Source organism: Poeciliopsis prolifica, unplaced genomic scaffold (genome assembly GCF_027474105.1).
Source record: "Poeciliopsis prolifica strain line A6 unplaced genomic scaffold, Auburn_PproV2 SCAFFOLD143, whole genome shotgun sequence".
Classification (NCBI taxonomy): Eukaryota; Metazoa; Chordata; class Actinopteri; order Cyprinodontiformes; family Poeciliidae; genus Poeciliopsis; species Poeciliopsis prolifica.
Window position 1 is genome coordinate 280,433 of NW_026562518.1, and position 26,864 is coordinate 307,296.

The window sequence follows — 26,864 nt, forward strand, 5'->3', positions numbered from 1 at the left end:
ACTTGACCTGGTACTTGGTGGAGAAATGTGTGTTTACAAGCACAGCAGGGAGAAGTTTCTTAAAGTTGGACACAAAGTTTGAACTCAGCTCAGGAGGGCGAGCGGGTCATGTTAAAAAAAAACTACAAAACATTGAATTTCTTTGTGGAAACTTCCTCAAAGAAATTCTGCAAGATATTGGAAATTAAAAACCTAATTTGACTAAATGAGACTCATATCATCTATTTACAAATGTTTTATATTCTATTTCTATGCACCAATCTGATTTAATTTCCCCTTTGGGATCAATAAAGTGTTTTTGAATTTGAATTACAATTAGCACTCTTTAGTAAATACTGAATACAGTTTGGCAGTGTTTCCCATAATTAAAATAAATTATTTTTTAAAAGACTTTAACATAACTTAGACTTTTCCATCAAGACGTATTTATTCACGAGTTACTTTTTACTTTATATAATTTTAAACAACTTAAGGTTCAGGCTGATACTCTGATCTTCAGCAGGTGACAGTTTGTCCCTAAAATATGAAGCTTTAAAACTTGTAGATATCAATTACTGCAGTTTTAGCAGCAGCTACACAGGTGTGAGGATTTTACTGATGATATATTTACAAAAGCACTCCATAAAAACACACCAGCTTCCCTTTGAAATGTCTGCAGAAGGTTTCTGTGCCCTTTCATCTTAAAAGTTGAAGTGTTTATGATTTACTGAAATAATTTTAAGTTTTGATCAACACAACGTGACAGGAAAATAAAACTTCACAGAATTTTAAAAACAAAGGTGTAATTGTTAATCAAAACCTATGCTAAATGTAATTAAGCCATATTTTACTGTTACGTTTTCTCTATTCTACCAGGAGAAATAAAATCAGTTTGATAAATTATTTTATTAGATATAATTATTCTTCTGTGGTCTGTATTTAATCTCTGTACATTTATTTTCTGTAAATGGGAAAAAAAAAAAAAAAAAAAAAAACATCATCTTCTAGAGAAGCACTACAGTCCTCTTCCTCCTTTTGGAGAGGTCAAAGGTCAAACCATGCCAGAGTTCACTTCAATCAAACTGAGACTGAGGTTTGTAGGTGGACCAGAGTTTGCTTTTTTTGGTCCGCATCAGAGTTCGATTTGCATGCAGGCCACTTTGGGGTTGTAAACTATTCACATAAAAGTCAGATGAAGTTTGGATTTAATCTGAAAGAAAGCGAATTGTTAAAAGGTCTCAAAGTGACCAAAGAGGGTTTCACCAATTTGAACTAGCAGAAGACCAGATCTTCATCAGTTAGTGGGTTTTACTTCCACTGGAATGATCTCACTGTTGGTACCGCTAGTTCTGCAGATGAGAGCACATAGCAAGCTCCATGGACGTATTTGGACAAATAAGGTGTGGATGTCTATTTCAGTCTGCTGCTTCTGTACGGTGTATATTTTAGATTCTTATCCCCACACAAATGGATTCAGATGTCAGACCAAAGATAAAAAGCCATCAGACCTCTCACTAAACGGCGCCAGAATGAAAAGTCTTAGCAAAAATGGCTTCAGACGAAAAGGTCAAGCAATATCTAAACCAGTTTTACCACCTTGGATTATTCCAGAAGTAATGACAGATATGACAAAATGGAAAAGGAAAAAAAGACCAGAGACTTTTTTTTTGTCTGAAGTTGTTTTCGATGACTTTTTCATTCAAAGCCATTTTTGCTGAAGTTGTTCTTTCTTAAGATGTTTTCTCTGACGCCTTTCTTTCTGAGATCTTTTCATCCAAAGCTGTTTTTCCTTAGATGTTTTTTCTGAAGTCATTTTTACTGAGAACATTTTGTCAGAAGCTGTTTTTGCTGAAAGCTTTTAATCTGATGCCTTTCTTCCTGAGACTTTTCTGTCTGAAACTATTTTTGCTGAGATCTTCTTGTCTGATGCCTTTCGTTCTGAGATTTTTTCATCAGAGGTCTGGTGGCTTTTTGTTTGTGGTCTGACATCTGAGGCCATTCATTCTAATGTTTCAGGATCTCCTAAATGTGCACCATGCCTCTGTCTTCCCCTTACATGCTGCGTCATCTTGTTGCTGCAAAAACAAAGGCGACAGAGTGCAGATGCTAAAGCAGCCAGCATTTTCAGCCTGACGGTTTCCTGATAGAATCCAGAGGAGACTGGACTCTTCCCCACGTTTATCAGCAACAAGCAGCAGAGCAATTACACCACAAAGTACAATGGAGAAGATTACTGGAAACAGCTTCTGCAAATTAACATAACTCAGAGTGAAAGCTTCTCTCTCTCTCCCCGTTCCTCAGCTAAACCTGTTAACATGCAGTCAAAGGAATCCCTTGCTTGAATTCACACTCTGGTGATTTTCAGAAGTGTTAAGTTGCTTGTCTGGCAGGATTCAGTCAAACACAGATTACAGACAGAGAACAATGTCATTTTCTTTTAAGTGACAACAACAGAAACATCTTCTGTCTCTGCAAACAGATGTGAACCATCTATATTTCCTCGGATTTTCTGCGTTGGACTTTGGAGTGAGCTTAAAAAAAGTATATTTTAATCAAAGGAGAACTTCAAACAGAATGTTAACCGGATTAAATAGGAAGCATTTATGTAAATGAGAGAAAAAAATCAAAGCGCGAGATGTTTTTCAACAGAACACCAAATGATCGAAGAAGTGGAACTTGTTGGAGGTAATCAGGCAAGGCAGCGAGGCTTAAAGCTGACAGGGTGGACAAACTTAACAGAGCATGTAAATCACAGCGTTCGACGCTCTCCCAGCAGAGCAGGAAGCTCAGCGATCTAATCCAGCATGCTGTGTTAGCAGATGCTGCATGATTTAGTCATAGGTTTTAAAAATCAAGGTTTTTATAAGCAAAGAAAAAAAAACACAACATAATACCTATTCAGGGTTGAATGGCGTTCATAAGGATTTGCAGCAATGATTTCTTTCATTAAATGCATATTTCTCCTTTTGCAAAATGTGGAGACAAACGGCAGAGCTGATTCCTGATGCTTTATGCTAAATCTGCTATTATTTGCCTCGATTTGTCCTTGATGGAGACAGCTGTAGCCTCAGGCATGCTGAAAAATCTGTCTGGATTAATGCCTAACACACACACACACACACACACACACACACACACACACACACACACACACACCCACACCCACACACACACACACGCACGCGCGCACGCACACACACACACACAGCTGAATATATTTTTCAGCACTGATCGGTATCACTACCTCGGCCAGCAGACACGGATAATATGGTTTCTATTGTTAGCTGTTGAATCCTCAGTGCTGTAATCTTTCTCAATGATTATAATATATATTTATACTTGTTTCAAGGTATGAAAAAGTTGTGCAGAGGCTCTGGCAAGAAAAGGTTAACGGGTGAAGATCAACCTGTTGCAATAAACAATAAATCAATTAATCGTATAATAAATTAAGCTCAATAATTTTCATTTGCATGATTTGTTGTTTTTCTCTTTTTCTACTAAAAACTGGATCATAAAAATCTTCAGTCTGGTCTTTTGGTCTCAACTTTCCCTTTTTTTTTTGAAGAATGACTTTTCTTTAGACTAATTCAATTTATTTGTTGTTTCTGTCGTTTTGTGTGTTTATTTTGGAAATTTAAAATGTCTTTCAGCTCCAATGTTAAATGTTCATTAGAGTTTAAAGTTTATTCATCTTTGAGAATGGGTTCTTGTATTATAAAATGGTTTCCAATATTATAATTCATTGAAATAACTTCTGAGACAATTTATTGACCAGCAAAACTTGTTATTGCGAAGGGTTTACACATACATTCACACCAAAGCATGCTAAAGAAAATAACACATTTTAGAACTGTAATCATTATACTGGGATATTTTCGCCTAAATTTCTTATACCGGCCCACTTGGCCTAATCATTATATATACCGATATCGAATGATAGAAAAAAGTTATTGTGATGTAACATTGTATCGTCCAGCCCTAGTTTCAACATTTGTGTCCATTTCAATACAGAAAACTTTGTTGTGAAATGACTCTGAGGAACCTCACAGCTACAAAATTAAGCAAAGTTCTCCCACCACTGCGGAGTAAGAATACAGGTCTACTTTTCTTCTTTAAAGAAATCACAATTTAAAAAGAAAGACACTCTCACGCTTCCCAGAAGTTATAAAAATCTATGTATATATGGAGGCATAAGAACAAAACAGCCTGCTCTCCATTTCTATTGTCGCTCTTTATTTCCTTTCACAGGAGTAAAAGCTTCTGGAGTTTGAGTTTTGTTTTCAGTGTTTGTCCTGTGAGGACGGTGTGTCCACTTATCGATCAATCTACAGTGGGAGAAATGTCACAGCATCGCTGTGGATCAGCAAACTGGCCTTTGAGGATAAATCTCATTAACTTTGCAACATTGCCATTCTGCTGTCAGTCAACAAACCAAAATGCCAAAAAGAAAGCTGGAACCTTTGCTCCGAGCAGAGAGAAATATCAAACAAGGGAGTCAAATGGTTAGGAGACACAAACCTCGTTGTTTTTGCTCTGGTACAGCCGGATCGTTTAGCAATTATGGGCTTTGTCTGAAGAGAAAACTGACTGGAGGAACAATGTGCAGTGAAATGTGGTGCTGGGTTTCTTATGAAATAATCCTGTTAAAGGAGAGATAATTACACACTTTTTAGCTTGTTAAGCATTAAAATTTCCAATGCTGCTTAGAGAATAAAGATGCATCTTTAAAATATCAATTAACTCCAAAAATTTGAAATTGGCAGAATAAATCCTTCAACTCCATCTAATTCTGCTATCAGGCGAGTCATAGATATAAACAAATATAAACACATTACATATTAGTTTCACCTGTTGTACTAAATTACTTAAATAAATAAAAATTTTGATGCATATGAAATTAACCTGCATGTAATTTGACACAAAAAGAGACTGCAGGTAGTTTTATTGGAGGTTAACAATTTCAAAGTATATGATGATGAATGAAATTAAGAATCTATATTAAAATAAAGACCAGAAGTTTAACTCTCCCCACTATTTCTTATTTCAAAGTATATCAACTTTAACAGCTCTATGAAGTATTCAAATTTAAGTAAATAAAAGCCTCCTGAAACTGATTTGGTTTTTTTTATGTTGTAACAGACTTTTATAAACTTCTAACCGCTATTTCCAAAAAAACAACAACAAAAAACAACAACCTTGTGATTCTTTTAAAGAATGAACTCGGAGCACAGCATATTTATGCGTTCTCTGTCAGAAAACAACACATAACAGGGAGATAAATCCAAGTGGAAAAGAGGGAAATAAATATTTGATGAGTTTCCAGCTCATTCTTGCAGACAGGAGTTAGCCCTTTACGGGAATTAAACACACAGCGGAAATTCATAATGTTTTTGAGAGGCTTTATCTCGATGTTTCACAGTTTTTTTTCTTCTAAAAGGCTGATTCTGTCCAATCTCTACCAACCAGCAGGAGACAGAGATGGATTGCTAACAACCTGGAGCTGCTGCCACTCAGGTCAATCTACAAAGAGATCCCCACACAGTTTCAATAACCGATAAAGCTCACAGCTTTGTGGAAACAATTGCTAACGGACAGCCCTGGTACTCAGATCTGCAGTGGTTTGCATCTGTAAAACGCAGGAGGTTTGGCAGCTTGATGAACGGCTGACACCCACGTCAAGGCAGGAAGTCATCAGAAGTGAACTTAGAAAAGAAGCCACAAAATTGTCACACGTCAGCAACAAATGTTAAATCTACAACAAACTGTCTGGAAAAGTAAAGAAGGTGTTACACGGTGCAGTCAAAGTCCAGACCAAACCTTACTGACCTAAACCCAGCAAACAGGCAAGATGTTATGCACCAGTGTTCTTGTGAATCGTGTCATTTAAAAGTTAGTTTTTTGTTTTAATCTTTCAAAATGGCAGATGATTTTTAGGTATTTTCATAAATGTAAACAAAGTTTCTGCCAATTTTAACAACTCAACTTTAATACGTTTAGAACCTTTTTTTATGGATTTAACAATAAATCTCCACTAAAATGTATGAACCTCATCCAGGCAGCTGGGGAGAAATTTGCACTTAACTATGATACATGCAAAAAAGCTGACTGGCTAGCAGTGGTATAATAGCAGCTAGTTAGCGGTAGCCTCAACCTTAGTGAAGATGCATGAGTACGAATGACAAAAAAATTTAAAATAAATACAATATTTAAGATTAAATATCTGTCAAGACTAAATTTAAGACTTGTGATTAACATATTTAACATATTAAAGGCCAACTTAGCTTTTAAAAATAAATTTAAGACATTTTAATGATGTGCGGCCCTCACTGAATAGTGAAAATAGTAAACAACAGAATATGTTTGGTTTGCACAAACTCTGCAGTTGACAGACCCTGAAGGTAAATTCAATATGTCAAATCAGCTCACAGATAGGTGGCTGGGCTGCATGTAAAGCCAGACTTCTCTCCATGGGTTTCATTCAGTAAGCAACCCGCCTGTTTGGCTGCACAGGGACTGTAATCATCATGAAAGGCTGCACACATGTGCTGCATTTAAAAAACATATTTACTTTGTAAATGTGATTAAAAGAAAGACCCTGAGGGGCATTTGTTGGATTTTATGTGTTGGGTTTCAGCAAAGTACCGTAAACAGTTGATTTCACACTGTTCCTCCGCCGTTGAAGCTTCAGGTCACTCCAACCATCAGCTGGACAAATCCTCAGTTAGCTGTTTAAAAGGACAATAATAAGTCTTTTTACCATATGAATGCACACACAGTAGATGATGTCAAAGGTTGTTTTCAATAGAGAGTAGATAACGGAAATGTAGCTGGACAATTTTAGCAACAGAGATTACATATTTTCCTGATATTTTACAGTTCAAGATAGCAAATGAGATATGTTGACCTGCATCTATAGATATGTGGATGACCTATAGTTGGTATTCTTATTGCAATCATATGTAAACACTGGCAGCAGAAATCTCTACAGTTTGAGATGTCTCATTATCTCAGTGCTTCTCAATTATTTTCCGTTACGCCCCCCCTAGCAAGAAGAAAACTATTCGCGCCCCCCATTCCCCACCGTGACTATACATCTCTGCATAACATTTTTTCCTTATTAACATTTTTTTCGCTGAAAAAACTCTAGCGGCTTATCGGCGTGATTGGGATGTAATGTATTTAAGTGACGCGCTAATTTATTTGGCTTCATGCTGTCCGCTGCGAGCATTTTTAGACACAGCAAACTCTTTCCTCCTCTCCAACTGTAGTCACAGTGAAGCCAAGCGCTAAATACGCTTCGTCGTATTTCCTCTTCTTAGCTTTCGGTTGACTTTCTGTTGTCTCATTATCTTTGTCTCTCTCCGCTTTTCTTTTCATCCCTGTGAAAAACTTTTTCATGTTGGGGGTTGTTGAATAACGGAGGCCATAGACAGAACGCAGTCGGAGCTTTTTGTTGACGTAACACTGCTAACCAAGGCAAACCTGTTGTCTTGTAAGTCGTAAAATGTTGCACTGTCGCAAACGTGACAGAAGTAACAATGAGAGCGCCACTGCCGCCTACTGTGCGCAATTACACTTTATACTAGTACGGCCAAAAAAAAGCCTGTTCCCCAGGATCACACGCGCCCCCCCAGGTATCGCACCGCGCCCCCCGAAGGGGGCCCGCCCCACTATTTGAGAAGCACTGCATTATCTAAATAGTAGAGCTGCAGAGAAAATATGATAATAATATTGTTAAAAATTCCAAAGATAGATTCAGTTCCATTGGCTTATGAAATGTGTGAAAGAATATGACATTACCAAATTTTGCTTGATGATAAATAAATCAATTAATTGCAAGATAATAATTGATAATATTGTTGTTTTAAAACCATTTTCAATATTGCTCAAGCATAATGATGCGAGAATACATTCTCAAAGATCAATAAACTTTCATTTCTAACCAACATTTAACACTGGAAGACATTTTACGTACCCAAAATAAATAAACAAAACAACCGAAACAACAGATTGAATTCTGAATTCTCATAAATTGAACATAATTGAACTTATAACAAGTTGAGACCAACACATGCAGTTTTTGGTAGAGAAAAGAAAAAAACTATAAATAAAGCAAACAGAAATGATCAATCTCAATTTAATTTATCATGCAATTAATTGATTTATTGCTTATTGTGGCAGGCCTCATTCCATTATTTCATTTATGACATGGGAGAATTGTTTTTGCTATATTTCTAAAATAAAACAAGCTCCTATATCTTGCTGAAAAGTTACTTTTAAGTTAGTTTTGTCTTATTTAAAGTGAACTAAGATATTTGCAATTAAAATTAGACAAAAATTACTTGATAACATTTTGTGTTTTTGCAATGTATTTTTGGCTCATGAATAAATTACTTTCTGGAACAGATGCATTTACAGTAAACTTTATTACAGCACTAACTCTAACAAGACGGACGTGATTAATTAGATCCTAAAAGGTTTGAGTTTAAGTGGATTTTTAAGCTGCATCCCCGTTCCTGTTGTGAGGAAGCGAATAGCAGTTCAGCCTGTGTTTATCATTCATTTGCAGTCAGCAACTGAACAGATATTAGCCCGGCCTTATCAGTGAAGGCCACAAAGCGCTGAGGGTGAAGCGGAGCGGATGCTGGGAGGGAAGCAGCTCCTCAGAGAGCCGGTTAATGATGCTCCCCACTGATGGAGGCTGACGCCGGGCCTGAGGCGTCTCTGTGGACGACCAATAGCAACTGTCGCTATCTAATTTCAAAGACGGCACACAATCTGCTCATTCTGAACGGTCCGAGTTGACGAGTGTTGAAAATAATGTTCAAAATTTAGCGAGATATATTTCACGGGACACTCTGGAAGGTCAGTGCTCAAATCGTGGATTAAGTTCTTCAGAATCGAGTTTGCATCCTTAAAGTTTTCTCTGTTGCAATCTTCTAAGCCAGTATTTTTCAAAGTGGGGTCCGCAGGCCCCTGGAGTGCCACCAGAGGGCGCCACAAAGAACATCAAGGACGATGGGAAAAAAATTTATCCAATACATTTTTAATCACAAAGGAATCAATATTTTAATAAAAAAAAAAAACATCTAATCCAATTTTCAATCATCATTATAAAATATAAATTAAAATAATTTATTGAAATGTTATTTGCCATCCTCAGCTTTCTGATTGGCTTCCAGTCAAATTTATCAAGCTATCCCAAGCAAGTGAAGCATGGCTAACTAAAGACAGAAGATATGAAATTCTCAATAACCAATAAATCAATTAATTGCAAGATAAATTAAAACAAGATCAATAATTTCCATTTGCACAATTTATCATTTTTCTCTTTTCTCTCTTTCTACCAAAACCTGGATGAGAAAAGTCTTTAGTCTGGCGCTTTGGTCTCAAATATCCCTTTTTAAAGGACAATTTTGTTAATGGAGACTTCATAATGTATTTTATTTGTTGTTTTTGATTTTTGGATATTTAAAATGTCATCCAATTTCAGTGCTAAATGATCGATAGTATTTAAAGTTTCTTGATCTTTAAGAATATGTTTTTGCATGATTATTATTATTACTATTAAATTACTTGAAAATGATCTCAAAACAACAAATTTATTGTTTATTGCAAAACCTTCTGGGACAATTTATTGTCCAGCAAAATTTGTAAAGGCAACAGGTCTAGAATGAGGCTGCCTTTATGTAAACGAATGTGACAATTATTGAGAATAGATAATAAAAGTGAGAAAAACATCTTAAAAGTTTATGTTTCTTTACATATTTTGCAGAATTATCTCCTGGTTTGCAAACAGGTTAACGCTGCGGCACAGAAATGTTTGGTAACCCCTTTTCTAAACTTCTACTATTAACTCATTTGTTTGTTGAATTAATTTCAAGAATATTTGTGATTATTTCTAATGAGTTAAAAGTAATCACAATAGTCCATAAAACTGGAATTTCTAATATTATGTATATAATGTAGTCTGCAGATTTACTTGCAATAAATGGAAATGATGAATATATTTGCATAAAAGGACCTTTTCATCTGCATAACACCATTCTGTGATTATAGTGCAGAGTAAGTCCTTCACTTCTCCAATGACGTCCCAAACTGTAAATCTTTATTCAGTCAGCAGAGCGACAGTAAGGGAAAAGTAGCCGTATGACCTCTTCTTTGCAGATGTGACTCTGTAACTGGAACAGTTTAAAGTAGGCCAGAGCTCAAAAGAGCCTGCATGCTCAGCACAACTCTGTTAATGGGAAAAAAGAAGTCCATGCAGACCTTGAGACAAAAGAGATCAACCTCGATGTCTGAAACACATGACTTTGCAGCTCATTAAATAAAAGACATTTTCCCAAACTTTAATATTCCTTCATTTTAAAGTGGCCTGAACATTTCCTGACACTTGGGAAAATATTTTGTATCAGACATTTGTTGGATCTTAACATTCCACTTTGTTCTTCATCCATTTTTCTAAGCACACACTATACACCCAATATTCAACTAGACACTACAAAATTATCATAGCAATATTAATTTTTGCTAAGTTACAATTGCAAAATCTATGTAAGTTGATGCTTTGGTTGTTTCTGACAGGGAGCAGTGAATTTCTGCAAATGGCAGTAGGACCTCTGAGAGGAGGCAGAGGAGCTTGCTTTTTTTCACAGATTGTCTCATGTAGGGTTTGACAATAAATTAATAATAGGTATCGCAATAGATGTAATCAATATCAATAGATAATGCATTTTCAATAATTTCACTCAACCATGGCAGTTTCAGAATTGCACAGCATTCTGGGGGATCTAAGCAGAGGAAATACTTTAGCCGGTTCATGGAATCAACTAACTCTGATTCTCTGGTTAGCAACTACTTGTGCAGCAGCAGCAGCTTAAGGTTTCACTACTGTGCTACATAGCTGCTTAACAAATGCATAATAAAAAGAAAAAAGAGTCATTTTTGTAGAACTACTGCAGCTTAAAGAGGAAAAACAACTTTCGAGCAACCTGGCACCAGAGAACAAAAGTGTAAATAAAAGGTTGGAACCTATCAGACAAGGTTCCAACCTTGTCTGATACAAGGTTACAAAGATAAACTAGCATTTTGTTCCAAAAAGCTAGTTTATCTTTTTGGAACAAAAAGCCTCATATGGTGTTTTTCAGTCTGTCTGAAGCGGAGTCTGACATGCAGTGCTTTTTTAATGTTCAATGCTGATCTCCACATCATATCAGCTGCCCTTTGCTGTCTGAGAAGCCTGAATTCATGTGACTGCTGCACGTAATTTCACACATGTCTGCTCCTCTGAACTCTCTGGAAAGAGGGTGTGACCTCAGCTTTTACGTTGAGTAGATACCGCTCTTTCATAGTTCCTGTTTCTGGAGAGTTTAAATTATATAGTTGATGCACATTTTCTGTGATTACATTTCATGTGCATTTTGTGAAGAGCATACATTTCTTTTCTGTGGAATTGAGCAGTCAGATGTGAAGCTAGAGGCCACATAAAAGCTGCAGCGAAATGTTGAAAATTTCTACAACGCAGAAGATATTTGCAGAGCTGAATAAAGAAGAAAGCCCTTAGCCTTCTGAAAACGCTTTGTATTCACAGATAAAAAAAAATTTAACACTGACCCGACATCAAAGATTTCATTAAAATCCATGAGCTAAATTTCTTCCATGGTTTTATGCCTATGATGTGTTTTTTTTAATATATATAACTGGTATTGAATCTACTTGTCAGTCTAACCTTCAAAACATTACACCAAAGTGGGTAAAAAGACAGAACTAGTTAATGTAAACTTCAATATTACTGTCTACTCTTTTGCCAAAGAAAAAAATTATAATTTAAAGCATAAATCAATCCCAAGTATACTCTTAAATATATTTCTGATTTATTAACAAGGTGGGTTCATATATCTATTGTGCAAATGCTGATATAGCTTAAAATGTAGAAAAAAGAAAACCCTGACAATAAAGCTAATTTATCTGGGAATATTTTCATATGAAATATTTACAACTATGATGCAAAAACATCATAGTTTACTAAGTGCACTTCTGCCACAATGGAATATATTTAAAGATGGATGTTTTGTTGAAGCACATATATATGTCAACAAATGTCATTTTAAGTTGCGTAATGACAATTTACTTTCAGAAAGGCTGAAAATTGTAATTCACATAAACCGATTGATTATGAGTTCAGTTGTCTCATTCAAATGGCTTTCTAGAAAGGATGACTTCAGCTTTCTGTTGTTAGAAACCGGATGAGAAGCCAATGAGTTGGTAATGTTAATAAAATTGTAACATATTTTATTGTCATATTTTAGTGACAATAAAATATGTCACTAAAGTAAATGTGTACAAAATGAAACACTCACCCTCTTCTTTGGTATAACAAGAGTTGCTAATTAGCTTAGCTAAGTTAGCTTAGGCGGTTGGAATCCGTCCGAATCTTATATTTGCCGGTTAATTTTGAGCCATGGAACATTATTAAACTAACAAACTAATCAATACTACATCACTAACTGAAGTTATGGTTACGTTTTATAACAAGTTTATTTAGTCAGTTTTTACAAGGCCGAAATAACCAACTGACAGCTTCCTAAATCGTAACGGTTGGAAGAGATAGCAGACGACGCTGTGATTGGTTGTTTTGTTGCTGGGTAACAGCCAACTCAGCTGCTGATTGGAGGATGTGCAACCAGTTCCGTGTTCCGGTTCTATGTCCACTCATACTCTTAACAATGAAAAGCTACTTCAATTTTTTCAAGAACTGGTATTCTGCATCACATATAAATAATTTGGAAATGTTTTCCATAGTTTCATAATTTATTGATTATGCTTTAGCACTTGAGAATTTTTCTTTTGTCATAAGCCAATTTTTTCCCCGCTAGCATTTATTTTGATTGCATTTACCCAGAATGCTTTGGGCTGTAGTTTGCTTCTTGCTTCTGAATAGGTATCTGGTCCGCTTGACGTTCACATATGCATTCGAACGCACCAGAGTTAACTTCAACCTAACCAAACGGTGGATCAGAGTTTAAATGCAAATTCACACCTCGCCAATTGAACCAGGCCATCTAGACAAACATACCAGAGTTGGATTAAAGTGGATTAAACAGGGCTGGTGCAAATGCAAACATTAAGAAAACACAAACCTACACCGTTACATCTCTTCTTAGAGGTATTTATTCCAGTTTGATGCAGCCAACAGTCACTGACTCACATGTAAACCATCATTCCCAGTTTATGGACTCATCTCTCACATCTGTTGCTTCAACATGAACCACTAAACAGTGATTTCTTCCTCTCCACGTTACAGTCAAGGCATACAAACGTACATTTACTATTTGTACAATTTATTGTCAGTAAGTCCATTCAATCTCCATTCTATCATCCATCCCTTGTTCACATACACACAAACACTGTTCAGTGTTCAGAGGCTGAAATATTTTATTCTATTAAGTCTTAAAGAAGCAGATGAGTACCTTTGTTTTAAAACACAAAATCTTAAAATGTTTTTGTCTAGATTTCAGTGCAGTATGTAAGGCAAAACTAACTTATGATTGATTTTCAGGTAAATAATTTCTTGATATTAAAAAATGTGCTGTTCCATTGGCAGATTATTTCAGTTATAATACATTTTTCCTATGTCATAAGTGAAATAATCTGCCAGTTATTTTTTTAATCAATATTTAAGGATTATTTACTTAAAACAAGCTCTTATGTCTTTGCAAAAAGTTACTAGAAAGTTAGTTTTGTCTTATTTTAAGTGTACTAAGAGATTTGCAAAATAAAAAGTAGACAAAAACAGTTTAGAATTTGTGTTTTTGTAGTGTGAGATGATTTGTTCTAACAGATTTAATACAGAGAACATTCTTTCTTCTGTTTCTCAGGAGCATAGAGAGAAGCACATTCAGGGGGAAATAAAGGAGGCAGAAAACATTAAAAATTATAATAAAAAAAATACAATAAAAACAGCCAAAAAATGCTCTGCCCACTCCATCATTTCTGGTTTATTTCTGCTTAATTTTATAAACATCTAAAGCCAAGCTGAGGTGAAACCACCGTCTGGTTTTGATTCATGACAGGAGTGACTATAAGCGATGACATTTACAGCGCAGCGCGTACAGATCCCGTTCAGCATCGTACATCTCCAATACTGACGCCTCATCTGTAATACAGTCAACTTAAGCTGCTTCCTCCTTTTACGCTCAGCCTGTGCAGTTTGTTGCACATTAAGAAGAAATCCAGTGTCGGGACTAGGATAACGTCACCTTCGCAGTGAAGTGGCACAAATGCAGCTGCAGGACAAAGTGAGATACTGAAAAGTGCAAAGAGTCAAAAGTTTGTTTGGTCGCTTCTCTGGAGGATCGCAGTCAGTCGGTTGGTCGCTCTGCGATGTTTTGCAGTGAGCAGCGACGCCGGATTGGGAAGAGCTCTACATTACGAGAAACAATTCTGGCGTCTACCTGCCAAAAATGTTCTCATACTCCAGCAATATGAGCTCCACTATCTGGTTCTGGTAAACCATGTTGAAAGCCATGTTCAGGGTCTCCGTTTCGGGCCGCAGCAGTGTGGGACCAAAGACGATGGCCACGCTCTGAGTGGTCATGCGGTTTTCCTCACCATGATCGATCACTCTGCGAAAGAAAACGAGAAAAAATGTGGAGACAGAACTTTTATTAGTGGTTCATATAACAATAACTTCAGGGTTCTGACACGTTTGGCCTCCAGAGTTTCTAAAGTTGTGTTTCAAAAAGTCTCATGATTGTTTAACAATGAAAAATAAAAATAAAAATGTGAATTTATAGCAGAGTTCAACACATGGGAAGCTTTAAATCTCTAACCTTCTAGTTTCTGTTTCTAATCTGAAAGGAAAGATAGGAAGAATGAAACAAGGTACAAGAAAGAAAGGAAAGACAGAAGGAAAACAGAACAAGCAAATAAAGGAAAGAAGTGAGGAAAAAACAAAAAAGGAAAGAAATAGGAAGGAAAACAGTACAGAGAAGGAAGGGAAGAAGAAAGGAAGAAAAAACAAAGGAACAAATGAAGAGGAAGGAAGACAGGATGTGGGGAAGGAAGGACAGAAGGAAAAGAAAACAGAGGAAGGAACAAAGGATGCAAAAAAGGAAGGAACAAAGAGAAAAAAAGAAAGGATGGAAGGAAGCAGGAGGAAGGAAATAAAAAAATTATGGATAAAACATTAAATGAGGAAGGACACAACAAGGGAACAATCACAAAAGAAGGAATGAAAGGTATAGGAAAGGAAAGAAATCTAGGTAGACTGGAAAAACAACCAAAGAGGGAAAAGAGTGGAAGAAAAATGACAGAATGAAGGAAAATGAGGAGAGAAAAACAACAAAGGAAATAAAGAAAAAGTGGAAGGAAGGACTGAAGGATGTGAACAAGGAAGATCAAAAAATGATGCAGCATTCAGAGAAAGAAAAATATTGAATCACATTTGGAAAAACTTTTTGAAAAAAAAGTTTCTCTGTTTTTAAACCGTAATGAAACTCCGAACTTTATTCACACGCAAATCAAAAATGTCACCTCATCATCACTGCAGATGTACGACTTTATCAAATAAGTAAATAATGCAATTCATGAAGTCTTGCCGCATTCTTTCTTCCATTGGTTGCTGTGGGGTGATAAAACAATAAAAAGCTGTAAAACGTGTGACTTTCTTACTTCCTGAGGTGTTTGAAGAGAGCCTGCATCGTGTCGTGGTTGGGCTTGGGCAGCTGCCGCACCAGCTCTTTGATGGCCTGCACCCGCTGCCTGTAGTCTGAGATTTCTGCAGAAGAAGAAGAAAAACATCAAAACCTGGATTCACCGCAGAGCTATTCTGGTTGCAGCACAAACAAAATGTTTCTGATGAATTTCTCTCACTCATGCAGTACAAACGTGTCTAAAACATGAACATGAAACTCATTTAACAACAGAGGAATGACAGCAGTAAAGATGCAAACATGTCCAATGGAAGTTTTCACATTTTCCAGCACCACCCTTTGGAGATAAAAACAATGAACTAGTTTCACTTACAATAAGACATTTTCTCAAAGTTAGTAGTTAAGTGATCTACCATTGAAACTAGCATATTTTCCTCAGCTTTAGGGAATTATCAACTTTAAAGTAGCTTCTATTTCTTGCTGAAAAGTTATTTGTAAGTTAGTTTTGTCTGATTTGGAGTGTACAAAGATATTTGAACTAGAAACAAGTCAAAAAATACTCGGTAAGATTGTGTGTTTTTGCAGTGTGACGCATACTGATGGCGGCGACGAAGTCGTGGAACAGAGCGTAGGTGAAGAGCGGCTCGGGAAGCTCCCTGAAGTACATCTTCAGAGCTCCAGTCGTCACATGGATGTCCTCCCACTTCGAGTCCGAAAGGCTCAACTTCTCATCTGAAAAAAAAATAAAAAATTAAACACTTTTCAGAGCCTCCTTTGCTACCAAAACACAAAATCTTACCAAGTATTTCTGATCTAGTTTTTAGTGCAAATTTAATTTGATCTTATTTAAAGTGAACTAATATTATTTTTGCACTAGAAACTAGATGTTCTAGAAAAGAAAAATACTTGCACTGTTTAACATCTAACAGGACAAACAAAGCATTTCACAGCAACTCACCATGACAGACAGCAAATCGTAGCTTCTGTATGATCGCCAGATTCCCGCTAACTCTATACAACCCGTCTACATACAGACCTGCAGAGGAACCAAACATGAAAAAATGGGTCAGTGACTTTTATGAAGTTCATCAGGAAACAACCCGAACAAGATTCGTTCCACTTCGACATTCACCGTTGTTCTCTACGTGATCGATGCACATCCTGACGAACTTCGGCACCGTGGTGTTCTCCTGCTGACACAAGCTGGACAGACTGCAGCCGAAAACCTGATCTGGAGAAACGAATGACAGGAAACGGGTCACTTCTCTCCTTTTTTGCAAAAACCTTCAGCCGAAAATGTTCTTTAAGCATTTGGGTTTTAAATGCACTCATCTTGGGTATGAATGTAAATTGATCTGGAGCTTCTCGTGATTTATTTAAATGGATCTTTGTCTTTGCATAATTTTACTTCCTATATCTTGAAGGAATTTGCTGCAGTAGGATGAATTTGCGAGACTTATACTTACAAATACGTTTACAGATGTATTTAAAGTCATAAGTAGGAGATTAAAGTCCTAATTATCAGGGAAAAAAGTAATCATTTTGAGATTAAAGTCCTAATTTCGAGAAAAAAATCAGAATCTGAAATTAAAGTCATCATTTATTTATTTTTTACTACTGTCCCTAATCCTTCTCCATAACAAAGAGTGTTTGGATGCTAAGATGCATTTATTTAAATCTCATAAATGTTTAAATTAGTAGGGACAGTTTTGAATTAAATTATTGGTACTTCTGTCTCAACTGTCTTCATTTAAGCAGCTTTAGCAAAAAGATCCCTTACTTTTTATATTGTAGTTTTATAAAAATCTAATGTTTTGCATGTATTTTTTTAAAAAGAAATGTCTGTGCAGCCAAAGAGTTGTCAGGGTTGAAAACACACAAAAAAACACAAATTTGCCACCAAAAACATAGAAAAATCATAAGAAAACACAAAATAGCAATGTCCTTAAATATTTTTTTCAGCCAAATTAGAAAGAGAGAAAAAAGTTGTATTGTTGAAGCTTTGATTTTTCATGCTGGATTCTTTAATAAAGCTGCTTGTTGACTAAAGAGGAAGTAGATTCAACATGTAATGGCTAAAACAGTGAAGGACTGGAGACCTTTGATGTATCCCTTGTCCCTGACGGACTGCATGGTGGGCCGGCGGTTCAGCAGCTTCTTCAGCTTGTGTCGGGTCTTCTTGGTGTCGGTGGGCTCAACGCTGGCCGACGGCTTCATGGCTGAGGAGGAGAAATGGGAGAAGACGCCGTTACTCACCGCTCACCTCAGCACTTTGGTCGCCAGGTCTTAATGTTTTCCTCAGACTGAAACTGATAAAGCACGTGCCCCGGCTTCATAAAGTTTTTGGACTTTGTTCTTTCACTTCTTTTCCTTTAAAGCCTGTTTACGGTCCAATAAGGCAGAGGAATCAAACAGAAATATTCGATTTTCACTTTCAGTCGCCTTCAGCTTTAACTTCTCCTCTTACCTTTGTCTTTCTTGGAGAGTCTTTGGTCTTTGTCCTTGTCGAGTTTCTCCGCGCCGGGCGACTCAGGCATGTCCTCTTCGATGGCCTCGTCGGACTCCCAGGCCTGAAACACGAAGGAGGAAATAAGATATGAGGGGCTGTACAGGTCCAACTGTTTGCTCTTTGGCTTCTCTTAAAAGGAAATCAGGAAGTTTACGCTCGGGTTGTTTAAAGATGTTTTTTGATTCATTTCAACAAACATCTTTGAGGGTTTTAGTTTGTAAGTAGAAGGTAAAATATTATGTGTTATTTAACTAATTGCACTGCAAAAAAAAAGAACCAAGTATTTTAAGACTGGTGAAAATCTTAGTACACTAGAAATGTGACAAAACTAAATTACAAGTAACTTTTCAGCAATACTTAGGAAGTATATTTTTTAATTTATGGGAAAAAAACAGGCAGCTAAGTCAGTAATTTAAGTTACAGAATTTTATGCATATATTTATGTTAAATATAAACTGATGAAAATCTCAAAACCATTTGAACAGAAAAAATTGGTTTCTCAATTAAAAATTGCTTCTGAATTGGAATTGAATCAAATTGCTAGACACGATTTGAATCTTAGCACACTTGAAATACGCCAAAAAGTTTTTGCAAGTAACGTTTTAGCAAGATAAAGTAGCTTGTTTTAAGTCACAAATGTCTCAATATGGATGAAAAAGTTCCACTGCAAAATTAATTCACTTAAAACAAAATATTTTTATAAGTGAAATAATCTGCCACTGAGTGGAATTATGGACTTAAACAAGTTTCTTTATAATGCTGAAAATTTACTTGTAAGTTAGTTTTATCTTATTTAAAGTGCACCAAGATACATGTACTGGAAACTAGGCCAAAATTACTTGGTCTATTGCAGTGCAGGGTCTGAATTCTCTGATCTAATAAAGTTCAGTTCGCAGCAGGAACCAAATCGTTTCCATTTGTTCCTCTTATCGTCCATCTACAGTCTCAAACTCTTCCATCTACAGTCTCAAACTCTTCCTCTTTTTGTGCACTGGTTCGGCTGCGGCCATCTTGTTTGTGGGTGAAGCAGAGGGACGGTGCAGCAGCAGGGTCAAACACTCACATGTGCACTGATGGCGTCCTGCAGAGCTCTGAGCCACTCGTTCACCACGGTGTCGTTTTCAGACCAGAGCAGCAGCTCCGTGCCCTGACGGATCTTCAGCTGCAGGCGGCAGACAAAAAAAGGGAAAATGTTTGTTAATTTTATAAATCAACTTTAAAAAACACTCCAAACATAAGATCCTTTTCTGTAATGTTACAAACGTCTGATTTACCTGTAAATATCTTTGTTGTCTGAACCAGCTTTAAAACTTTCTTTTTCCCTAATTTTTTTCTTTTTACAAATAATAAATACTTTTGTGAAATAGTAAAACTGTCCTGAGTCGACAGAAAAGCAGTTGGGCCACAGAAAAAAACCCCCCCTTAATGTCATAAAGTTTTACATGGCTGATTAAAATCAGTATTCTGAGATTAAAAGGTTAAAATTCTGGAATAAAAAGTTTCAATTGTAAGGAATAAAAGACAAAATTAGCATAAAAAATAATTCTGAGAGTAAAATCAGTATTCTGAGAATTTTTTTTACTTTTTTTTCAGAAAAGTTTGAATTCTGAGGGGGAAAGTTAAAATGAGCAGATTAAAATCAGAACATAAAATCAGATTTCTGAAATACCTATTAAAATTGAGATTAGAGTCAGAATGTATAGATCGAAATCAGCATTTTGGGGGGAAAAATTCTAAATTATGAGAAAAAATTAAATTCAGAAAGAAAAAGCTGGACTTTTGAGAATAAAATTGTTAAAATTCTGAGAAAAATTCAATATTCTCAAAGGAAAAGTCAGAATTTCAGTGGCATTAATCATCTTAAATAAAATCATCTTGAGTATTGCATTTTATTTATTTATTTAAAATATAATATTAAATAAATACAAATTACAATATTAAATAAAACTTTTCTGCTTTAGTTTCATCTTTGTTTAATAATTACAGTTGGTATGAAATCTGTAGTTTGTTTTTGTAAATATTGGATTGTATTTAAATGATTTTAAAACCTGGTAAAGATCAGATTGTTTACTTTTTGATGTGTCTGTATTTGAGTCAATTTTGCATAAAAATAAAGGCAGAGTTCAGAAGCAGATGGAATAATTTTGGGTTTTCACCTTGACGTGGAAAAAAAAGTATTTCCAAGCACTGTTCAGGTAAAATCACTCAATCAGGTTTATTCAAGAGTTGTGCACAACTCAGAGAGCTCATCAGACGATCAATAATCAAGCAAGTCTGGATGCAAGGCTTGCAAAGCTCTGCCAGGCAGAGACAACATGTAAGTTTTATACAATGATAAGGAATGAAAAACAAGGGGTGAGACAGTCTGGTTCCCATGCAGCTGCAGGAAACAACCTTCCAACCTCATACCTGTAACCCAAATAGCTCTTCTGGTGGGAGTTCACAAACATTTCATATGACATGACTAGCAGATGTGAGCTTATTGCAATCTTTTCCATGACACACCTCTAAAACGTTCTTCTTGCTGGACTTGTCTTTTGGGGCCCAGTCCACTGATGCTCCCTTCAGATCCACAGTGAACTCTGGCTTGGACTGACCGCCTCCAAACTGAGCCAGGAAGACATATATATGAAGAAAATATGAATGAATATGAAGAAATATGAAAAATATACAGATAAATATGGAGAAAATATGGAAAAATATGAAGAAAAAAATAACAAATATGGAGAAATGTGAAGAAAATATGAATGAATATGGAAAAATATGAAGAATGAGGAGAAAATATGGATAAAGATGGAGAAAATAACAAAAAAATTGAGAACACAAAGAAAAATTGAGAAAATATGAAGAAAATGGAGAAAATATGGAGCAATATGGAATAAACATGAAGAAAATATTGAGAAAATATAGATAAATATGGAGAAAATGTAAACAAACATGGAAAAAATATGTAGAAATATGAAGAAAATATGAACAAATATGGATAAATATGGAGAACATGGAGAAAATATGGAAATTTGTGGAGAACATACAAAGAAAAATTGAGAAAATAAAAAGAAATGTAGAGAAAATATGAAAAAAATGTGGAGAAAATATGGAGTAATATGAAAGAAATATGAACGGGTAAATATGGGGAAAAACTCGAGGTTGTATCATTGAAAGATCAAAGTCACTGTTCTGCTGCCAGATAGTTTGATATTTAAGGCTGAAAAACAATAAAATATTTATCTGAATGCAGACAAACATCCTCCACTGTAAATGTGCCAATACTATCATCTATTTCAATCAAGATTTTCTGATTTATTTCTGTTTTTTTGCAGCAATTAAGCCTTTTAAATATGATGCTCAATCAAAATAGAAAGATTTATATAAAAATCTCCACGTTTCTGTGGGGAAGAAGTCTGACTGTTACTATCTGAAGGTTTTTCAGAGGTTTTCTTTGAACTTTGGCAACTTTTCATTCTGTCAAAACAATGAAAAATATCAACTATCATAGTTTTATACACATAAAATGAATATTGTTGCACTAAAAAGACCAACTAGCTGAAACCTTAGTTTCACAGTTGCCACATATTTTTAATTAATTTAGTTAATTAAGCAGTCTGAACTATACTAATGACATCTCTGATAAATGTATAATTTGAAATAATTTAAAATAAGCTGACCCAGCTCGTTCCGCCTCCCTGTCCTTTGGCGAACAGCAGCGATGAACCTTGGAGGACTGTCCACGAGGACGTCCAGTTCTTCCTGCAAAACGCACAAAGATGGATTCAAAGGGCAGTAAAAAACACCTAAAGTCAACAAATACAGTTAAATCTATTTCTACAGCTTACAAAATCGGGTGAGGCATAAAATATCAGCTTTATTTGGAAAAAAAAAAGACTTAGATCAGACGAAACGTCTAGTTTTAGATGAGTTGGAATTTTCTACATTATTATTATACATTCTTACTCTTAATTTTGCAAATACTGAGTTACAGCATGCAGAAAAAAAATGCAAAAGTAAATTTTTACATCTAACAATGTGGAAAACAGTTTTGTTTTGAGGATATTTAAACAAAGTAAAATAAATCATATTATTATTGCATATTATATACCCCTCTTTGGTTATGCCTTATTTGTCTTACTGCTCATAAATTTGGGGAAATTCAAGTAATGATATATTATTTAAGTCACAAAAAAAGCTATAAGGCTGATTAATAAAGTGAAATATTGTGAACCAACTAACAAACTCTTTTTTCAAAGTAATATTTCAAGTTTAAAGATATTTTATATGTAAAAATGTTGGAAATAATGTTTAAAGCACTGAATAAAACTCTTCCTTATATATTGAGAAAATATATAAGCTAAGAGAGAATAAATATAATTTGCAAGGTTTGTTAATATTTGAACAGAAGAACCAGGTGAAGGCTAGATGTGTTTCAGTTATTGCTGTGAAACTGGAATGAATTGAAAAATGATTTTAAATTATGTCCTTTTTGGTGAGCTTTAAAAGAGCCTTGAAATGTAAAATGATAAAATCTTACGCTGTTATGTAGATATATATATATATAAGTATTGTAAAGATGAGCTATGTCTTCAGCCTATTTCTTTATTGGTAAATTATGGGTTTATTTTTTGTTCCCTGTGATCAATGTTGACAATTAGCCTACACAGGAACTTCTTCTTTATTGAAGAAGTTCCTGTGTAGGAACTTCTTCAATAAAGTTAGATGATTGATAAAAACATGTAAAAATCCTCGTCGTCTGTCTTTAACGGCAGTGATACTCACCGCACTCTCTTCCCATTCTCAGTGATCTTCGTCACGTTCAGAACGCCGCACTTTTCAGACGGCTGCAGAGGAAGAAAACAGGCAGTGGCGCAGAGTTTCAGAGATTTAAACATTTCCACATGCAGCTCTGACTGACACCCACAACTGGAGGACAGAAAAACAAAAACCTTCACAAACAAAAAGCTTTCTGCAGCTCCCTCATGAAAACAAAACCCAGTAAGCACCAAGCCACCACAGCGACGATCAGATTAGTCCAAAAACCAATCAAAATGTTCAGATGCATTTGAATAAATGTAATCAATATATATAAATTAAATCAATATACGATGCTTTGGTGAAATTTAATTCCTCTAATTGATTAAAAGCACAACTTGAGTGTATTTTAGATTTAATGTGACAGACCAACACAAAGCAAAACTTAATCATAGAAAATAAACGATTAATGGATTTTTTTGTTCTTCCTATTTCCAAAAATAACTACAAAACATGAAATGTGGATTTCTATTAAAACTTTATAGAGAAAAAAAATCACTTTTCACTGCAACTGCAACTCTATTATTGTGCCTCTACCAGATTAGATATAGGTTGCTGTTCGTAAAGTCACAGTTTGCTCCAAACTAAATATTTAGTTAGCGAAGTAAATACTTTCAGTTTGAAACTAATAAATGTGCAGTTTGAAGTAAAATACTTCACTCTAAGCGAGAATCAATTATTTAGTTTGAGGCCAACATGCTAAAATAGTTAGATTAGAGCTAAATGTTGAGCTTCAGTCTTATAATTTAGCTTCCTCAGTAAAGTTAGCGAGCTAAATATTTAGTTAGTAAGTTAGCATCACATTAAGTGATTTTACAGATATACTTGGCTTCAAGCTACATATTTAGAGTAGAGATAGTTTTTTGCTTCAAACTAAATATCGAGGTCAGAGTTGAATATTTACATTCAAAGTTATTTAGTTTCCTAAGTAAATATTTAGTTTGAAGCTAAATATCTTGTTATCAAGTTAGCTTCAAACTAAATATTTAGATTAGAGAAATTAAATTAGCTTCAGATTAAATATTCAGTTTGTTACAATCTCAACTTGTAAGCAAAATATTTAGTTAGTAATTTAGTTTTAGGCTAAATATTTATCTTTAAACTGAATATTTAGACATAAAAATATTTATTTTAGCATCTTTGTGTTGTGCTTTCACAAAAATCTAGAATTCTGCAAACATTTCTCTTGAAATTTATTTAGGAATTGATTCAGACCACCAATTTCAGATTTTTGATCATGATTTCAACATGTAAATTAAATCAAACCCATATCTTTAAACAAAATAACGATTTCTGCACAGAATATCCAACTAAAAATTAAATTAAACCAATTTCTTTCAACAAAAATCAAACCAATTCCTACACAGGATACCCTTCCACCTTACTTTTAAGTCTTAAAGGTCCAATATTTTTATATTCTCTGAGGTTTCCTGTGTAGGAACTCTTCAAAAAGCTGCGATGCATTTCAGCGCTGAAGCCGGCTGACGCGGCCTGTGAGGTTAGTGGTGAGTACTAACAGAGGCGGGGGGAGACGTAGGGCTCAGATCAGGGTCAGGAGGGGAGGACTTGGGGATCTGAGGAGCTTCCTAGTGAACAAACAAGGGTATAAAAAAAACACAGAAGTAGTTTCACAAGGTTTACAGAAAAGCAGGTTAATGGAAAACGATGTGAGCTAAAGAAGACGGAGGCGGCCGAAAGGGACCGATGGTAATCAGGAGTGAGATTATAAAACTGCAGTGTGTCAAGAAGCTCTGAGTGAAAAGCAGAAATGGATTATTAATAAAGCTCTTCATGCTTTACAGAGAAACACTTTTATATTAACCCAACATGTAGAATCCAAGTAAAATTTAATCCAGCTGAAACATCACCATCTACAAAAACTTTGAATTAATATGAGCTGCAAAAACATTGGGATCACTAAAATACTTCTGATTTAATTTGACTTGATTTACTCTGCACTGCAAAAACAAAAAGATCCAACCAAGTATTTTGTTGTTTCAAGTGCAAATGTCTTAGTTCACTTGAAATAAGAAAAAATAAGCTTGCACGTAACTTTTCACCAAGATAAAGGAGCTTTTTTACGTCAATAATTCCTTTATATTGATAAAAATTGGCAGATTATTTCACTTATAACAACATTTTTATTTGCACTAGAAACTAAACACAAATACTTGTAAAGATTTTGGTTGTTTGCAGAGTTTCACTGCAAAAAATGAATCGTTTTTTTCTAGTTTCTAGTGCAAATACTTGAAAAAATACCTGAAATAAGAGAAAACTAACTTACAAATAACTTTCTATCAAGATGTCGGAGCTTGATTTAAATAAATTATTCTTTGATTTAATTGATAAAATAGTAGTTTTACTGGCAGAGTATTTCACTTTTAACATGGAAAAATGTCTTGTTACAATTGAACTTTTATATCAAGGAGTTATTCACTTAAAACAAGCTTTATATCTCGATAGAAAGTTACTTGAAAATAATTATTTCAGGCATAGTTAGATATTTGCACTAGAAACTAGATAAAAATACTTTGCAGTATTTTGTGTTTTTGCAGTGAACAGATCAAATCGTCACTTTAGTTGTTCGATCATCTTCATGCAAGCTGATTGTGTTTAAACGGATGAATGGGGAACTTTTCCTCATTCCAATGGGGCGACTACTGACTTGCTGTTTGTACGGGTGTTGGCGAACAGAACCGGAGCGGACCCGCCTGCTTTTAAACAGCCGCTGCAAAGGAATGAGTCTCCAGCTAAGATCGAGTTGTGTAAAAGCTTAAAGTTTTGTTCTCTACGGCGTTTTCTGGGTTATGTTTTTGAAGGCGCAGACCTTTTCGCTCGGCTCCTGGACGAAGGCACTGTGCCTCCATTTTGTCAAGACGATGGGCTCGACGTTGTTCCGGTCCAAACTGCGGCTCTTTGACCCGTCTCCGGACGGCTGAGGTGGCGACAGGTTGTACTGCAGGAAGGGAGGAATAAAGAAAAACAAAAACCAAACTGAAATTATTTTTCTTGTCAATATGATGAGATATTAATTAAAAATGAAACTGGAAATATAAGATTTTTCAGCAAATTGTAAATTTTCTGTTGCTAGAGTTTCTAAGGAATGACAGAATGACCTTCAGGTATTCAAATAAAAATACGATGGACGGATGGACGAATAAAGAGATGAGAGGATGATGAAGAGAAAGATGGACAAAAGATGGATACATACAAAGAGAAAAACAGAGATGAGAGGATGCATCCATCCATCAATAAAAGGATGGATGGATGGATGGATGGATGGATGGATGGATGGACGGACGGACGGATAAACAGATGAACAAATAGTTGGACGGACAGATGCACTGAAAAATGGATAAAATACTAAAAAAATGATCACTTCTTGTTAATTAATTATACATTATTTGAAGAGTCTATGTAAAAAGGACACAATTATCAGTCTGTGCATCTACTGAACGAAGGTCATTAAAAATACTTTTTTCCAACAATTTCAGTTTAGAAAAGCAAATCTTTTTTCACCCTGCAACTAAAAATCTAACCAAAAAAAAAAGTATTTCCACCGACAAACTGCAAAACATTAATTTAGTCGCCACCTTTTCCTGTTTTTTCCACCAAACTATTAATAAAAACCTGAAAAGATTAATTAATATTTAAGAGTTCAGAACTCTTAACTCTAGAAAAATCGTCAGCAAAACGATGAAATCTTGGAGTTTCATCGTTTTTTCTTTCTGTTATGTTTCTACTTTCTTCCCAGCGTCTTACCTTCGGCAGCTCCCATTCTGACCTGGAGCCGTCAGCGCTGTAGTAATAAGGCCTTCCCTGGTCATCGACATGTTTTAACCACTAGCAGCGCAAAAAGTAAAGAAAAAATAAAATATATAAAGAAAATTATAATAAAACAGACACGGAAGAGAAAATAA

The 26,864-nt window shown here is 35.3% G+C and overlaps 2 protein-coding genes across 10 annotated transcripts in view; both read right to left on the reverse strand.

The window, feature by feature from the left end:
* Positions 1-12,579, reverse strand: part of LOC129355730 (contactin-associated protein-like 4) — a 164,629-nt gene extending 152,050 nt beyond the window's left edge. For all 4 annotated transcript variants that reach the window (XM_055025333.1, XM_055025331.1, XM_055025330.1 and 1 more), the window contains exons 1-2: positions 12,339-12,579; positions 6,622-6,704 (exon numbers count right to left, since the gene is read on the reverse strand). The gene's annotated coding sequence lies outside the window, so the exon portion shown is untranslated. The remainder of the gene's footprint in view (positions 1-6,621; positions 6,705-12,338) is intronic.
* A 552-nt stretch (positions 12,580-13,131) lies between these two features.
* LOC129355734 (rho GTPase-activating protein 12-like) overlaps positions 13,132-26,864 on the reverse strand; it is a 51,572-nt gene continuing 37,839 nt past the window's right edge. For 2 of the 6 annotated variants that reach the window (XM_055025340.1, XM_055025335.1), the window contains 15 exons: positions 26,707-26,787; positions 25,772-25,900; positions 25,610-25,672; positions 24,462-24,530; positions 22,912-22,973; positions 21,807-21,888; positions 20,647-20,748; positions 19,205-19,303; positions 18,100-18,202; positions 17,732-17,851; positions 16,765-16,863; positions 16,591-16,668; positions 16,230-16,364; positions 15,652-15,757; positions 13,132-14,603 (listed from right to left, as the gene is read on the reverse strand). In XM_055025340.1, coding sequence (XP_054881315.1) covers positions 14,429-14,603; positions 15,652-15,757; positions 16,230-16,364; positions 16,591-16,668; positions 16,765-16,863; positions 17,732-17,851; positions 18,100-18,202; positions 19,205-19,303; positions 20,647-20,748; positions 21,807-21,888; positions 22,912-22,973; positions 24,462-24,530; positions 25,610-25,672; positions 25,772-25,900; positions 26,707-26,787 — 1,503 coding nt within the window. In that variant the 3' untranslated portion in view covers positions 13,132-14,428. The remainder of the gene's footprint in view (positions 14,604-15,651; positions 15,758-16,229; positions 16,365-16,590; positions 16,669-16,764; positions 16,864-17,731; positions 17,852-18,099; positions 18,203-19,204; positions 19,304-20,646; positions 20,749-21,806; positions 21,889-22,911; positions 22,974-24,461; positions 24,531-25,609; positions 25,673-25,771; positions 25,901-26,706; positions 26,788-26,864) is intronic. The other 4 variants (XM_055025341.1, XM_055025337.1, XM_055025336.1 and 1 more) reach the window with 3 other exon arrangements.